Below are 16,764 nucleotides of genomic sequence, written 5' to 3'. Positions count from 1 at the left end.
CCTGCTGTCACTTTGTGGGTGACAGGCACTCCCGACTGCTTAAGGATAATTAATGAGCATTAATCACCTTGCAGTTCCCCTTCGCAGGAAGGGGTGTAGTGTCTACTGGGGTTGCTCCAGGTGGTGGAGCAGATGCTCTGGTTACCTGCGATCACCGTACTCACCATCGATTATTCACGTTGCTAATGAACACGTGGATCAGGCGATGTTACTAATCCCAACTCGGAAGAATACAGATCCGAGTGCCGGATGCTGTGGGGAGGACATTTGGGCAGGGGGAGTCCCAGCGGCTCCCGTTAACGAATTAATTCCCTAACGAGGGTGGGCTCGGCAGCCCTGTGCCCCCTTCCGCCCCGGTAGCCGTCTCCTCCCCCGGAGGGGGGGAGTGACAGCAGCGGCTTCTGCCCCATGTGACTGGGGAGCGGCTGCCCCGTCCATGGCTCGGCCTCCCCTGGGCAGCAGCAGCTCCGGCTCCGGGGGAGGAGGGGCAGGAGCTGCTGCTCCATGGGGAGGAAGGGCAGCCCCCGATCCCCCCAGGCGGAGGGGGGATCCCGGGCCTCCTCCACCTCCTCCCCGCTCTGGGCCTTACCCGAGGAGCTGCTGCTCCTCATCTGCTCCTACCTGGACGCGCAGGCCTTGGGCCGCCTGGGCCAAGTCTGCCGCCGCCTGCGCTTCCTCAGTAGCCGTGATCTCCTCTGGAGGCGCATAGCCCGTGGCTGCCTCAACTCCGGCTTCACTCAGCTCGGCACCGACCTGTAAGCGCGGCCTTCCCGGCGGAAGGGCGGGGGGAGGCGGCCGCGGCGGCTGGGAAAGGCCGAGGATCTAGCGGCCTAGTTGGTTGCTAAGGGGCGTTCTGCGCTCCTGGCGTAGTCGCTAAAAGGGCTTCCCTGCCGCCGTGAGGGGGCGGAGGGAAGGGGAAGCTATTCTCGAAACGCGGCTGCGCTGTCGTTAGTCTGCGCTAAGAGGGGAGGCGAGGGCAAAGGAAGGGTCGTGGCGCTGGGGCCGCCCCTGGGAGGGGAAGGGACCGTGTGTGGTGAGCCCTGACCCCGGCCCTGCCCTGGAGGCTTGGGGGGGGTGTTTGTGGGGAGGTGCTTCTTGTTCCCGCAAGGAAGCGGGCGAGGATGGTGGGGGCTTTCTGGGCTCTCGCAGCGCCAAGCTCGGCGGGAGTGGCCCATCAAGTACTGGGGTCTGAGGTTTCTTCAGATCATCTCTGTCTCCCAAACTGCCCACAAGACACGCAGGGGTGAGGGGCTTCAAGCTGGGGCAGTTGGGAACACGAGGAGATAGAAGGAGCTGTCATGTGCTATTGGGGTGACTCCTGTGTGACCATGCTCCCTCCCTGTTTCTGAGCAGTGGTCCCTGCCATGGGGTTGAAGGCACCTCAGGGAAGAAGCCGCAAGGGAGCAAGGCGTGCACTGGTGTTTTGGGTAAAGGCTCTAGAGTGGGCTTATGTATGTTACTAGGCACAAGAGCCTTAGTGGTAGGGGGCCCCAGGCACACATTTCTTAGATTCTGTTCATGGAGCAGCTTGCTGGTATAACTGGTAATGGCTGTCGTAGAGAAGGAGACTCTCAGGCCTTTAATTATGGCTTCTGGGTTTTAAAGGTTTGTGGATAGGGGTTGTTGCTGGCTTTTTCCCCAGTTCAGCAGCACATCACAGGTTGAGAATATGCGTGAGCCCTCTTGGCTTTCCTGTGTGTGACACCAGCATCCTTCTAGATGAAGTGGTTTCGTGGCTTGAGCCTTGGCAGTGGTTGGTAAAGACCCAGAGATTGGTTTTCTTTCTCAAACTTGCCAGTTTATGAAACGCCACTCGGAGGCAGCCACACAATGTGAGCTTTCCTTGATACTTAGAGGATACCGAGAAGTTGTTTATGTTTGTAGGACGTATGAATCTCTTCCTATGGTTTCGCTTTAGCTGCTAGCCCAGCGTCTTATTTGTCATCCAGTGATTCAGTATTGTTTCCATAAATACTGCGTTGACATGAATTGAAAGATGGAATGTCAGGTTTTGAGCCCTATTTTGCTGTGTCATATTATTATCTCATTAATGGCACAGACTTTAGAGAAATAATTATGGCTTCTGCTAGCAGGACTTTGGTTGTGCTGAAAATCCTTGTGTTGGGTTTTCAGGCCAGGACTTCAACCGATTCAGTCTTCACAGCTTGAAAGTTAAGCACAGATTCCTTGGAAGTCAGCAAGAATGAGTGCTGCAGAATGGCTGTGTACTGGACTCTGTCTACTGTGATATATGATTTTTGTCTCCTGAGGAAATGAAGTTCTGTATTTTTCATTAAGAATAAGGTGATACTATGCTACTTCAGTTGCAGGAGGGATCAGGTGTACAGCAGAGCAGGTGCGGCATATGTAAGGACCACCACTTCCCCCTACAAAGGAATGCAGGTCTATAAACAGCTACAGAAGAAGTTTGCTAGGTCAGAGGGTTTAAGTGAAGGGGAGGCTGCTTGAGTATCATAAGCTCCCAGGGATTTCAATGCTGTTAGGTTTGCTATGAACAGGATTGGTTTTTTTTTTAGTAATTCTAGGATGTGCTTTTGTGCTGGGTCCTATTTTCAAGTTTTCTTTAAACAACTCTAGTACTGAGTGCTGCTTTTAGTATTGGTCAGCACTGCCCTGGTCCTAGGGAGTTCAGTCATAGGTAACTCACAGAGTACCATTACAAGCTGGTTATGCAGGAACCTTGAGATATATCTGGAGGATGAATCCTTCAATTACTTTTAATTCTTGGAAGGCTCAGATGATCTTCAGTTCTTTGAAATGGCATGCCAGATCTTATGAAGAGTGCCTGAAAGTCAAGCACTTGGGTTCCCTGTGTGGAGTTCCAGCATCTGGGGCAGTTGCAGGAGTTCTGCTCTAGTAGTGTAGACAGTTCTGGCAATAGATAAAAGACAAAAGCATATTGCTGTATCTTAGGGGTCTGGATAGCTGTACATCTCCAGAAGAACCAGCATGAGTGCGTGTGTTGAGTTGTGGTACTGTTGTAAAATTTCTGCTTAGCTGAAGAAGAGTTTAGTCTTTGTGGCAGCTTGAAGGTTTTAAATAGCCATGTCTCTTCTATACCACTTGCGCCTCATGCTCCATCCTCCAAGATCAAGAGCAGTCTTCAAGATTGCTGCTCTTGTAACTGAGGGAGTAAGATTTGTAGAGAGAGGTTATGTTTTATTTGACTAGCAAGTACAGGTTGGGAAGGGATTGAAGTAAGCTTCTGGGCATGCAGTTTTTCTTGATAGTAATTCTAAGTAGGAACTTGTCAGGTTGCTCACTGAAGGTTAGATTTGAGCTGAGTAGGTATTTAAGCTAAAATATCTCTGGGTAAACAGAATGGTGATGAAGATGATGGATAGCTGGACCTGCTTGATAACTGTGTTTTTTTAGTGATACGGCATAAATCTTGAGTTTGTCAAGCTTGGCTTTGACTTGCTCAAGAGCTGAAGCTTCTGTTGCACATTCTGGATAACATTACATGAGGTGAACACTGGTTTTTCCTTTTAGGAGGTTTTTGTGCAATACTGTCCGCAGTTGAGAAAGCAACGGCTGGAACCGTTTATGGTAAATGTACTTAATGAAGTAGCATGCATGGTTCTAACATTAGATCTTAAACTGATGGTCCCTGGGAGGCTGGCAGAAGTTAAAAACTAGTCTAGGGAGTATTCACTGTTTAAAAAAAAAAAAAATCTCAGAATAGTTTGATCATTTCTGTTGTTAAATGCTTTCTGATAAGCCATCTGCTAATGCTTTGTAAATAGAGATAAATTTGAGCCTGGAGTGTAAGATAGCTGTGAAACTTGTCCCCCCGCCCCCACTTCCCCATTTTTTTAAAGGGTGATTAACTTGAAAATGACACCATTCCTTTAAAATGTTGCTTCTGTTAGGTGTATCTTCAGATAATTGTAATGAGAAGATGGGAGGGAACAGGCTTTAGCTTGTATGTGAAACAACTGTTTGCACAGTCAGCTTGCTTATAAAACTTTTTATGCTGAAATAGAGTGGAAAATTTATTACTGTTTGCAAAACCCTGTGAGCAGCATGGAAAAGAGAAATTGTAGTATACCTGAAATGATTTGATTTTGGTTTTTAAAATTACATATTTCTCATCCTGACTATGTACCTTTAAATATTGCCAGTTTGGTTATCTTGGGACACAGGCTTAAATAATTTTAAATGGAGTTGCTAATGTTGTCAAAGGAAGATGCGGACTTAATCCCGAACACTGGCTGTTATGCTGAAAAAACATATTCACAACATTGGCAGTCTTTCATATTTGCCCTTTCTGGTAGATTCAGCTAATAACTGCAGATGTAAGCAAACTTAAGTATTTAAGATATTGATTTAACTGTGCACTTGCAGAAGAGGAAAGAAATTGGATTTGATCAATGTTTCTGTATGCTTCATTCCTTTTGGGTGGGATCACATCAGTGTGAATTACTGTATGTTAGGGGCAGCAGGGCCTGACTTGGAAGGGTTCTTAAAGCACATTCTTAGAGTTAAAAATGTGCCATTTCTTCTTTGAATCAGCAGTAAGTAAATGCTTAGTAGGATGCTGTGTCACTATTATGGAAGCATAGAGCGGGTTTAGATGGATGTGGTTCTTGGCACTTGTCCTACAAGTCTCTGTATGTCAGGCTGCTGCTTTTTCTGTATAGTCATGTTAATTTAATGTATTGTTAATTTAATTTAATTCCTGTACTGCAACAAGACCTTGTCATGGGGATGGTAAAAAGATAATCCCTACGCTGAAGATTTTTTGCTTCACTTGGTTGTAAGAGCAGCTGAAGCAAGAGTTGAGCCCCGTCTTCGTGACATAAGGTGAAAGGAGCTTTCTTGTTCCAAAAATGCATGGCAGCATAAGACAGAAAAGTTAAGGCTTAAGAATGCCTTCTGCAGCTAAACTGTGGCCGAGCAGTAGCACAAAGGCTTTGGGGTTTTTGGTGAGTGTAGTGATATTACAGTTGTGTCTGGTAGCCTGTGTCTGTTTTGCCAGCTGTTGTACAGGCCCAGCAAGAGCAGTCTTTACTTGCTGCCTAAATAGCCAGGGTAAACAAGGGTTGGGAGGGGAAGAAGAGGCAGAGAGATGTCAACCAAGCTGCCCTCTGTGCAGTAGGTCAGTGTCAGAGCCAGGAATAGCAGAGGGTGCTTTAAGTCTTCATGCAGTGCCTGCCTGCTGGACCACCTTGGACTGAAGAAATTGGAGAGGCAAAGAGCTCATTGCAAGGTGGTTCTTTATTTAAAGCATGGAAGAAAGGAATAAAGTTGCAGCTGGGCTAAACTTATTTCCCCTTAGTTACAAAGGAATTTTAGAGGGCAACTTGAAAGTTGCAGCCTAAATAGGCTGGCAGTGTGCTCTTTGTAATATATTAATAGCTGTTGTCAAAATAGAGAAATCTTCCACTGGTTGTCTACTCTCTGTCTCCTGTCCTGCCTTGCCTGCTAGGAACATGGTATATTCTCCAGAGAAACAGATTCATTAACTTACGAATTTATCATCTTTGAGTATTTAAGAGCTTGTGCAAGCAATTCTGTGAGTTAATAAAAGCTGTGTTTTCTCCAGATCTTGGAAAAATATATACACCTGCAGGAGCAGGAAATGGCCAATCTATGCAAGTCAAATCCTAATGCAAACTGCAGCAATCACAGGAGACCTCTGCCTCCAGTGCTGGTGGGGGAGGGAGTGTGAACGCCTGTAAAGCTACTTCAGTTCCTTCATCTTTTAAAACTTGTTTTACCAAGGTTTCATTACTTCGTCAGAAATGGAGTAGGCAATGAACTGGTGCAGATGATGCAAAGGGGAATACTCTGGGGAGGATATTGCAATAATGGCAAAATCCTGGAACAGGACACACAGCTATTGCTTTGTGCTGGAAAAGTCAGTGGTTTTTAGAGACTCCCATAACATTTGTTCCTATTCTGTCTTCAGCTGTTAGTTCTGGGCAGGTCAGATCTGCCAGGACAGCTCCACAATATTGAAACTGCTCCTTGTTCTGGGAATTTGAAATTTTTTTGTAGGAGTTTCTTCAGGCCTGCCTACCCTTCCCTTAAAATCTTCACGAGTTCAAAGTGGAGGAAGAATTTTATCTAGTTCAGGGCTTAAAAAATGTGTGCTGTGCTTGCTGCTATTATCCCTGTAACATGCATAAGTGAGCTAGCTATGGATTATTTCATTCTGTCCAAGTCCTACCCTGACAGTCTACTCTTTCAAATGAGAGTATATGTGACAACCATTGAGCAGCTGCAGATTTTCTCAGGTCTTCCCAGGGCCATGCCTTTTTGGAAGCAGCCCAGATTTCATCTCCAAAAACCCTACATAAGTTCCTGTTAGAGGCCAAACCCTGCCTGGAGTTTCCAGCCATTATCCCATCACAACCACTTGTAGGGGAGAAGGCGTTTGATGGCAGAATGGTCTGGGTAAGCCTTGATGATGATGTTTTTTTGGGAAGCCTATGTGAAGGCGTGTATGTCTGCATGTACAGAATTTTTTCTGCATCTGTGATTCCGATTAGAGATTTGGCTTCTTCATGCAGCTGAATCGTTCACCAGAGCTTGAGGTGGAGAGGTAAATCTGCACAGACTGGTGACATCTAACTGAGATAGCGTAGACACACTAGAGGAGGCAAGAAACAGCAAGAGAAGTCTGCACAGTTATTTGAACCCATGTCAAATAGGAAGGAGGGGAGCACAGGAGGCAGACTGAACCTGGCAGTAAGCTAAGTATGGATCACGTGCTAAAGGAATTCAGGTGGAATTTTTGTCGTGGAAGAGCCGTTTTGAAAGCTGGCTGACTTGTTGAGGACAGCAACAGGAGCTCCTGACAGAAATAGCTGTTCCCTCTTGGCTGTCTGTTGGTGGCCTGTGACTTGTAACTGCACTGAGACCCTGCCACTCAACAGGTGTGTCCACATTACACAAATAAGTGCAGTTGGTCCCTGCGTTAGCCATCCCTGCCACAGGGCCAAGGTTGAAACCGGGGCTTAGCTACTGTGACCTATTTGTTCCTCTCTATGACCTTTCCAGTCAGACCTGAGGCAGGCTGGTGACAGCTTTTATGCACACAGCAGATTTTGTCCACAGAAGAGATTCGGTCTCAGCAGGTCTCTGCAGATTTGCATTTCCAGATGAGCTCTTCAACACTTAAAATGCAGCAAAACGTGAAGAACTTTGGTGGGTTAGGATGCCCCATGCAGCTGGAAAAATACACAGTATGACATGTTGGTGTTTTCTTCTGTAACATGGTATGTGTTGTTGCAGGCAGCATTGTTTTGGCACATGCTGAAATTGTAGATGGCTAGTAGAAATCTCCCTAGTATGTGATAAAGCACAGAAGCTCTTGCTATTGCAGAAATAGCATTTCTGGTGGCAAAGGACTTTGGCTTGGGAGGGAATCAGTGAAGGCAAAAGCTGTTGGAGGTGAAGCTTTAGGATGAGATGTGCTTAGTCTCTGGCTGAGTGATTCTTTCATTGCTTTCTTCTGGGGCCCAGGCCAACAACTGCCATGGTGGCTGAGGTCACCTGGGTCAGTGGTGCTGTGGGGGGGGTAGTCGCAATCTCTCGCTTCAGCAGCTGGGAAGCGGGCTCCAGGAGGAATATTACATTTCTTTTAGTAACTCTGCCAAGAAAGAGAGGAAATCCATAATTTAAGCAAAATACTTTTAACTTTTCTTGTAGGGTGGGGTGAGGTAGGAAGGGGGAAATGAAAAATCCTTTATGATGGGTTGCTTGGGATGTCTTTTATCCTGGAACACTCTCTCAGGCTGAAAGAAATGTTCAGCTTCTCTTTCTTAATGTAACAAAGTCTTTGTAAAGGGAGCTTCCATCAGGAGTGTCTGCAGTTGAAAGCATGCGTTATCTCAGGTTATGTATTGCACTGCATGATTTGGGGTCCTGATAGAATGCTTTTGGGGGTTAATTAGCTAGCAGCAAAGATAGTCTTGCTCTGATAGGCTTTAAGAACATTTTCATAGACTCATAGAATGGGTTGGGTTGGAAGGGATCTTAAAGATCTTCTAGTTCCAGCTGTGGTGCCGTGAACAGGGGCACCTTCCACTAGACCAGATTGTTCAAAGCATGTCCAGCCTGGCCTTGAACAGTGCTGGGGATGGGGCAGGCAACCTATTCCACTGTCTCACCACCCTCACAGTAATGGATTTCTTCCTAATATCGGATCTAAATCTACCCTCTTTCAGTTTAGAACCATCCTCCTTGTGCTATCACTACCTGCCTTTGTAAGAAGTTCTCACCGACTTTTTTGTAGGTTTCTTTTATGTACTGGAAAACTGCTCTAAGGTCTCCCTGGAGCCTTGTCTTCTCCAGTCTGAAAAAGCCCAACTCTCTTAGCCTGTTTTCATAGGACAAGTGCTCCAGCCCTTTTATAATCTTCGCTGCCCTCCTCTGGACTTGTTCCAACAGGTCCATGCCCTTTTTATGTTGGGGCCCCAGAGCTGGATGCAGTATTCCAGGTGGGGTCTCATGAGAGATGAGTAGAGGGGAAGAATAACCCCTCTTGACCTGCTGGTCACGCTCATTTTGATGCAGCCCAGTATATACTTGGCTTTCTGGGCTGTAGGTGTACATTGACGGGTCATGTTGAACTCCTCATCAACCAACACTCCCAAGTCTTTCCCCTCAGGTCTGCTCTCAGTCCATTCTCTGCCTTGTCTGTGGTCGTGTCTGGAATTGTCCTGATCCAGGTGCAAGACGTTGCACTTGGCCTTGTTGATCTTCATGAGGTTTGCATGGGCCCACCTCTCAAGCCTGTCAAGGACCCTCTGGATGGCATCCATTCCATCCAGTGTATCAACTGCATCACACAGCTCAGTGTCATCGATAAACTTGCTGAGGGTGCACTCAATCCTGCTGTCCATGTCACTGATAAAGATGTTGAACATTGCTGGTCCCAGTACTGACTCCTGGGGAGCACCACTCATCACCAGTCTCCACTTGGATGTCAAGCTGTTAACCACAACTCTTTGAGTGAGACCATCGAGCCAATTCCTTATCTACCAATGATCCATCCATCAAGTCCATGTCTCTCCAGTTCAGAGACAAAGATGTCATGTGGGGCAGTGTCAAATGCTCTGCACAAGTTCAGGTAGATGATGTCAGTCACTCTTGCCTTATCTATCACTTCTGTAACCCCATTGTAGAAGGCCACCAAATTTGTCAGGCATGATTGTCCTTAGTGAAGTCACATTGGCTGTCACCAGCCACCTCCTTACTTTCCATGTACTTTGCACAGTTTCCAGGAGGATCTGTTCTATGATCGTGCTGTGCACTGAGGTGAGCCTGACTGGGCTGTAGTTACCTGGGTCTTCTTTTTTTCACTTTTTAAAAATGAGGATTATGTTTCCCTTTTTCCAGTCAGTGAGAACTTCACAAGACTGCCATGACTTCTGAAATAGGATGGATAGTGGATTTTGCTTGAATTTCATTGAGTTTTCACATTCAGTGTTTGCTGTTCATCCTTTCTTTCTTGCCATCTTTCTAGGATGTTGGACTGTACTTCAGTTGCTCTCTAATGCAGGACTCTGTAGGTCCTGGTAAAATAGCAGTCCTTCGTCAGTGAGTCAGCCTTTCAGCAATTTTGAAGTTCACTGTTGGTTGGCTTCTCTGTGAACATGAATGCCAAGATCTTGATTTCACAGTGCACTTAAGTATGTACTGAATTTTAAGCACGTGGCTTCATATTTTGCTGGATTGCATGCTAAGAAAGGTCAAGATGTTCATTGGCTGGTGGATAGTAGTCCCTCCACAGTATTGTACAAAACATCTGTGTTCATAAGGTATTTTTGTCTCCTGACTCTTTGGATGTTTAATCCAGTTGCTGAAGTGAGAGGTACTTAGTTAAGTCAACCACTTGGTGTGGATGTGTGATGTCTGCTGATTATCTCAGGTCATCATGGAACAATTCTTAACGATTTGCATGTATAGAAAGCGGGTTGATCATGATTGAAGCAAAACAGTCTTTGCAGGGGAGAAAAGGGTCTTTTTTATCAAATGATTAAGTTTATATGGTGAGGCAATTTTTAACTCTAAGATCTGAGAACTGCTCAGGTGCATTGCAGTGATGTTCACCTTGTTGATGTATTCTGAGAGTTGCTCTGGGAGATGCTGTTGAGGAAACAAATCAAATTATATCTTGGCACTTGATTCCATCATTGGGCTTGATTTAACTTCTCTTCTGCTACAAGGGATCAAATGTCTCTGACAGAAACATGAAAATCATTGCAGTTCAGCCTCTGCTGCCCTGGTACTGGTAAAGGGGAAGGATGCATCAGTCCAATTTCTACATTCCATTTCTCATGGCCTCCATATGTTCTGTCCCCTTTTTTGCCTCTATTGTGAATAAATAAAATGTCTGAGAAATAAAGGATGGATGTTTCTAAGACATGTTTAAAATAGCTGGATCCAGAATTGCAATATGGCAGAGGCAGGCTGGATGAACAATGTATCTGTTAACAGTAAAACAAACAAAAAGACAAAACAAGCAAATAACCCTCCAAAAGCCCACCAGCCTTCCCTCATATAGATCATAAAATGGTTTGGGTTGAAGGGACTTTAGAGATCACCTAGTTCCAACCCACTGAAGTTGAAGGGCAGGGACACCTTCAACAAAACAAGGTTACTCCAAGCCCTGTCCAACCTGGCCTTGAACACTGCCAGGGATGGGGCAGCCCCAGCTTCTCTGGGCACCCTGTGCCAGTGCCTCGCCACCTTTACAGTAAAGAATTTCTTCCTAGTATCTGATCTAAATCTACCCTCTTCCAGTTTAGAACCATTCCTCCTTGTGCTATCACTACATGTCCTTGTAGAAAGTCCCTCTCCAGATTTCTTGTAGGCCCCCATTAGGTACTGGAAAGCTGCTCTAAGGTCTCCACAGAGCTTCTCTTCTCCAGGCTGAAAAAGCCCAACTCTCTCAGCCTGTCCTTGTAGGAGAAATGCTGCAGCTCATTATGTTCTTCATGACCTCCTCTGGACTTGATCCAACAGGTCCACAACTTCTTATGTTGGGGGCCCCAGAGCTGAACGTAGTCAGCTATAGTTCTCTCCACCCAACCCTCGCCCCTTCCAGTCAGGAACTTTTGATTCATGTGAAAGGAAGAGGTGTCTGTTACTGGAGTAACTGCAGTAGTGAACTGGTACTCTGTGCCAAGCCACTGTGTGACTCTCTTCTGGAATTCCTCTTTCAGCAGCAGGAAGATCAAGACCTGCCCCCCTAATTAGAAAAGTGACCAACAGCGTAAGATGGAGGCTACTTTTTTTGACCTTAGATTCACCTTTCTTGAAGCCTTGGAAATTACATCTAGGCTTAGTAGGGTTTGTGCATTGAGCTCAGGATGTCTGGATGGGCCAGTATGTGTTAGGAGGGGGTTGTGGCATGAGTGTGTTTTCCATCACTGTGCAAGCTGGTGACTTAAAATCTGTACATGGGGAGAACTTCACTGAGGGTTGAGTGTGGGGAGGAGAAGCCTTTTGGAATAATGAATGGAATTGCATGTGGATGGAGAGTCTGAGCTCTGTCTGGGAGAGTAATAAGCGATGAGGAGAGGAGGCTGCTGGACCTGACCTGACATTTCAGTGCTGTGGGTTCCTCATGTCAGACCTCCTCATCTGGTCACATGAGCTCCTTCAAGTGCTCTGTTTAAAAACAGGAATTCCTCTTCCTGCAGCCTAGGCTAACTCTGTGGGTTTGTTTGTTATTTTTTAGAAAGGGTTAGGAGAAATAAAGAGCTCGTAGCTTCCTAAATTCAGTTTTATTTGGTGTGGCTCTGCTGATCATAAACTTATGTCACAAAGCTTTCTAGGGGACAAGAAGCTTTTTTATGTGTGGTTGCTGTTTTTGGGTCACATGCCCAGGAATGCAGTCAAATTATAATGGTGACTAAGTGCCAGAAAGCATAGAAAAGGGGAGGGAAGGGTGAGCAGAAGAAAAGGAGCCTGAGGCTATGGAAGGAAGGCTGGGAAAATGAGAATCTGGCCAGACCCCAGGGCCAGGTTAGAGATTCCTGCACCCATTAACAGCCACAGGAGATGTTTATTTACGGAGAGGTAATCTTTGTTTTAAAAATGACAGTGTCTCAAAATCCCACTTTTGGGAAGTGAGTTGAGGGCATAGTAAAGATGGGAGAAGGGAACTTGTTCTGACCAGGCACCAATACCCATCTCTCAAGGATCTTCCCTTCATCTCTATAAATCTGAGAACATTGGATCTTGAGAAATGAATGGGGAATAAACTTTTATAATCTAGTTAGTGGTTCACAACCCCTGGTTACAAAGCATAACTTCAAGAGTTTTTTCTTGTACTTTTCTGATCTTTCCTACCTAAGTAGCTCCACCAAAGGTATTTAATAATTAAGTTTATGATATGACAAAGGTGGAAGTTAATGCTGTCTTTTCCCTCCCTCCCTCTTTAATCCACCCTGGATCATGAAGGCAAGACAGATGTTGAACAGCTGCTTGAACTGACTATGTTCATGTAGACTCTGAGACCTTGGTCCCAGGTCTCGGTAGTACCTACCTTTTGTCACCTCTTGAGCTGTCCCGATCTTGGCTTTTCCCAGCTTATCCCAATAACTTTGATTTGTATCCCAGCAACTGCTTATTAAAAGAGAGACTACAGTTCATAAGTTTGTCTGACTGTGAATAGAGAATTTTCCAGCAATGTGGTGGAATTTTCTATCCTTCGGTGAGCTGCTGCAAAAGAAAGTCTGTCTTGGGGCGTGTGTGCATCAGGTGGTTGGTTATACAGATGTATGATTTTTATTTTTAGTTTGAACATATCTTGATTTCTAATTATTGTATCTGCCTATGTGATTGTTAGGCAGGTCAGGGTCTGGAGCAGTTTCTTTACTGGTCTTCTGTCTAGACACACTCTCCTGGCTTCTAGTTTCAGTGTTCTGACTAGTGTTTCCTCCATCTGTTCTTGTGTGGTAGTGTCCTTATGTTAACTGGTTTAATTTCGTCTCTGTTAGAAAAGTGATGTCCTTTTTCTCTGGTTGTTCTGGTAATTTCTTTCCATGTCATCTTGCTTTGATTACGTTTTGTCTCAACCTGTGTTGCATTCAATGTATTAGATAGGTCTTGATCAGATTTAAGGCTTGTACACTAACGATCATGAGGGATGGCTTTCCATGCTGATAAGCGCCCACCCTGCTCAGTGTTCCTTTCTTGTCAACTCATAGGAGTGTGCTTACTCTAGTGTGTCTCAGGCACCACCAGTGTTTGCATGCTCATCATTTGTAGAACCTGTGACCAGCTTGAGTGTATTTGTTATTCATACAGCATCAGTCCCAGTTGTTAATCTCATCTCTCTTCTTCTGTCTGCAGAGCGCCTGGCATTCCAGTGAAGGAAAGGGTGAAAGTATCTCAGAACTGGAGGCACGGACGGTGCCGGAGGGAGACAGTCCTGAAATGGAAATGCAAGCAAGTGGCTCCTTTGTCTACTGCTTTGTTCTGTGTCAGCTGCTGCCAGGTCTTGAGTTTTTGTCTGTGCCCTGAAATGAGATGTTTCCTGCTTCTTGTAAGACCTTGTGGATCACAAGTGATGTTGCTAGCCTGTTTTGGGTGTTGCTGAGTAGCTGGACGTGGGGTAAAAGGAGTTTCTGTCTTGCCCTAGAGATTCACTCTGAGAGTTGAGAGTTACTTTCTTACTAAGAGCTTGAATTTGTCATTATTCTGATCTGTGCAGTTCTAGCTGGATTTAGCAATCTTTACTACAAGCTTTAAGCTGTTATGTTCCTCTCTGTTGCTGTATACCATGGGCAATTTTCTGCCCTGCTCTCACAATGAGCATACTTTGATCCCAAATGTGAACTTGTGTCCCCTCAAAATACTTGCTTTGTCTGCTGTGCTTTATCATGGTGCCTGATTTGGCTGTACAAATCTGAAATGCTAATTGCTGTTCTTCTACCTTATGCTTCCTCCTTCACTAAAAAGAAAGTGTATTTGACATTAGTGAGAAGAGATTGTTGTTAAATTCTTTCTTGCAAAGGTATACTCAGCTTTCAAAGCAAAGCATAAAGTAGGTCTCTTGTCTGCACAGCACATCTACATTTTCAGTCTTCACGTCATCAGACAGTAGATAAAATGAGAAAGACTGTGATTTGTTAGCTGCTGAAGAACAGGGACCTTCTACTGAGCTTTTCATGCTTTTTGTGCTATGTAGATTGAAGTGGAGGATAATGTGCCACTGCTTGTCTAAAGTCCTGGGAACAACTGTAATGAACAGAATGGGTTTTGGTGCAGGTTGTATACCTGCCTTTGAAGTGCTTGCAACCATCTGTGAAGACAGGCTCTGTGGATGTTAGAGATCATTACTAAACCAGCTTCCCAAGTGAAAAAGCAAGGACTGATTTAATGAGGCCACCATCCGAATGTCATCCTCTAATTTTCATTTGTTCTGCTTCAGATTTGTTGCTTCTCCTTATGAAAAAGCCATAGAAAAAGGTAAAAAGCTAAACTGTGGCAGGAGGAGAGCCACAGAAACTGGCTGTAGCCTAAGTAAGCTGGATATTCACTTGCTTTTAGAGGACTGCGTAGGAGTGGAGGAAGGAAAAGGAAATCAAAGCTTACCTAAAACCAAAGCTTCTGCTCCAGAGATGCCTCTTACTTTTTCCATGTGTATGATCAAGTCTCAAAGGAACATTATAGCCTACGTTTGACTCCTTTATGTGACTAAAAGCCTGTTGTTGGAGATAAATGCAGGCAAGCAGGAACCTTCTATCTGATAAGTAATCTTGTCCTCTTGCTTGTTTCTGGTTCTAAATTGTGATGTTATGTGGAGCGGCTATATGTAATGGCTCTGCTGACAAAGAAAATTGTGACCTCTGAGAATGAATGATCTGCAAAAAAGAGGGATACAGTTTTTTGAGAAGCTCCTCTGCTTTCAAAACAGTTTGTTCCTGAATAGTTTGAAAATTGAAAGTCTGCTCCGTGGAAAGGCTCTGATTTTGCTCAAAGTTTGCATGGGTTATTGGTGCACTCGGCAATGTCTGCAGAGTGGAGACAACTTTACACGTCCATGCCCCATAGGACACAAGCCCCATGTCTCTCTGGATATGGCATGGCCAGATGCAAGAAGGCATATTTGCTGATTCTCTGGTGCTTAAGAACAAAGAGCTCTCTGCCCAAATGTGCAGTGTAGCCTGTTCTGTTTTCTGTATTTTGATTTTGTTTCAAGAATAAATAAACAAAACTTGTGATGACAGACTTGATTCAGACGTTGCTGGAGTGTCTCCTTCTCGGTCTCCCAGGAAGTGAAACATTTTTCCCCTTCTAATTTCAATCTTCAGAATACTTTGGAACAGCTCCTTTAGCAGTCCAGTGCCCTTGGCATGGCACCTGTCTGTAGGAACCTGCCACTGTCCCATAGATAGCATGCAGCAGAAAGGGTGTATACGCTCTTCTGAAAGACAGACAACAGAAATCAAGAGATTGCTCTGCAGCTGCTTTTGTTTGAGAGGTGGAAGAGGTGTGAATGTAGAAAAATACCTCCTCTACATGATGAGCACAAAGTGCTTGGGTAGCCTCAGACTTACCCTGCTGCTTTATATATCAGCATACAGTGAATGGAAGAGGTGGAAGACTTTCTGCTTCTAGGAAGATGTGTGTTATTTGATGTGACCTGCTCAGATGCATGTGAAATACTGGCAGCTTTGTGGTCTCTGCTGAGCATCAGTAAATAATGTGCAGGATCAAGACTGACTGACTGCATCAGGAGCCTCATATTGAAGGCTCTGTTAGAAATGCTCAGCATAGCTCACAAATGCCTGATAGCATCATTTCTTAAAAAGTACAGGGCTTGTGAAGAGGGGTCAGGGAGCCTTAAGTATTTCCTATCTGAACTCAGTAGACTCTTGGCAGTCATCTGTTTCAGAGATTCTGTGCTTCCTTTACTTCAGCTCTTGATTAGAAAAATGCCAGCAATGTGATCTGCTTTGTATGCTGCTGGAGAAGCCTCACTTGTTAGCTGTGCTACTATATTAAGCCCTGCCTTTGCATGTGAGCAGCAGCTCCAACTTCCCAGTTTTCATGAGTGGGCATTTGCTTTTGTTGATATGTTTACGTATGCAATCTTCTATTTCCTTTTTGTGTGTTATTTGTGAAGTTGTTTTGTTGTCTTCTGCCTGCTCCTATACCTCCTGTCCTGGTTTAAGCACGGATAGAGTTAATTTTTCTCCTAGTGGCTTCTTAGCTTTCTTTCCAACCTGCTGTCTGTTTGCAGTTTGATGCCCTGGATAGAGCTGGATGGCGAGTACCTCTACCTGTCTCAAGCAGAGAACATCCAGGCCTATGGGCTCTGTCCCGATGGTACAGGTTTGCAGCGTCACCCTCAAGCTATCTTCTCTGGCCACCAGGAGGACGTATGTCGCTTTGTTCTTGTCAACTCTCACATCGTCAGTGGAGGGGGGTAAGTTGAGTGAATGAAGAAGCCCAAGGAGTATGACAGTGAAGTTGGAAAGGCTTTGTGTAACTTCAGCCCAGAGCAGAGAGGTCAATCTTGCTACATGGTGTCCTCATACTTGGCTGTGTTCAGCTGCTGCTGCTTCCTGTCATGATTTGGTTCTGTCCTGAAAAAGGTTCTACTACAGCAGTAGAGGAGCAGAGTCTTTTGCTGTTGACCTCTTCAAGTGTCCTTTTCTGTTTTGAACTTGTGTATATGTCTACAGGATTGTTGAATCAGGATTGACTGATCAGACAATCCCAACTGATGGGCGGTTTTAATTTCTGTCCCTGTTAGAGTCAGGGTAGCCC

The 16,764-nt window shown here is 45.1% G+C and overlaps 1 protein-coding gene across 1 annotated transcript in view; it reads left to right on the top strand.

Annotated features, from left to right (window-relative positions):
- The first annotated feature begins 370 nt into the window (after window positions 1–370).
- Window positions 371–16,764, top strand: part of FBXW4 (F-box and WD repeat domain containing 4) — a 64,685-nt gene continuing 48,291 nt past the window's right edge. Inside the window, 4 exon segments of the mRNA XM_080622207.1 lie at window positions 371–569; window positions 572–755; window positions 13,339–13,434; window positions 16,235–16,420. Of these exon segments, the coding sequence (XP_080478333.1) occupies window positions 437–569; window positions 572–755; window positions 13,339–13,434; window positions 16,235–16,420 (599 nt within the window). The 5' untranslated portion in view covers window positions 371–436.

This window comes from Psittacula echo (assembly GCF_963264785.1).
Source record: "Psittacula echo genome assembly, chromosome: 6".
NCBI classification, from domain to species: domain Eukaryota; kingdom Metazoa; phylum Chordata; class Aves; order Psittaciformes; family Psittacidae; genus Psittacula; species Psittacula echo.
This window is presented reverse-complemented; position numbering and strand designations above follow the sequence as displayed.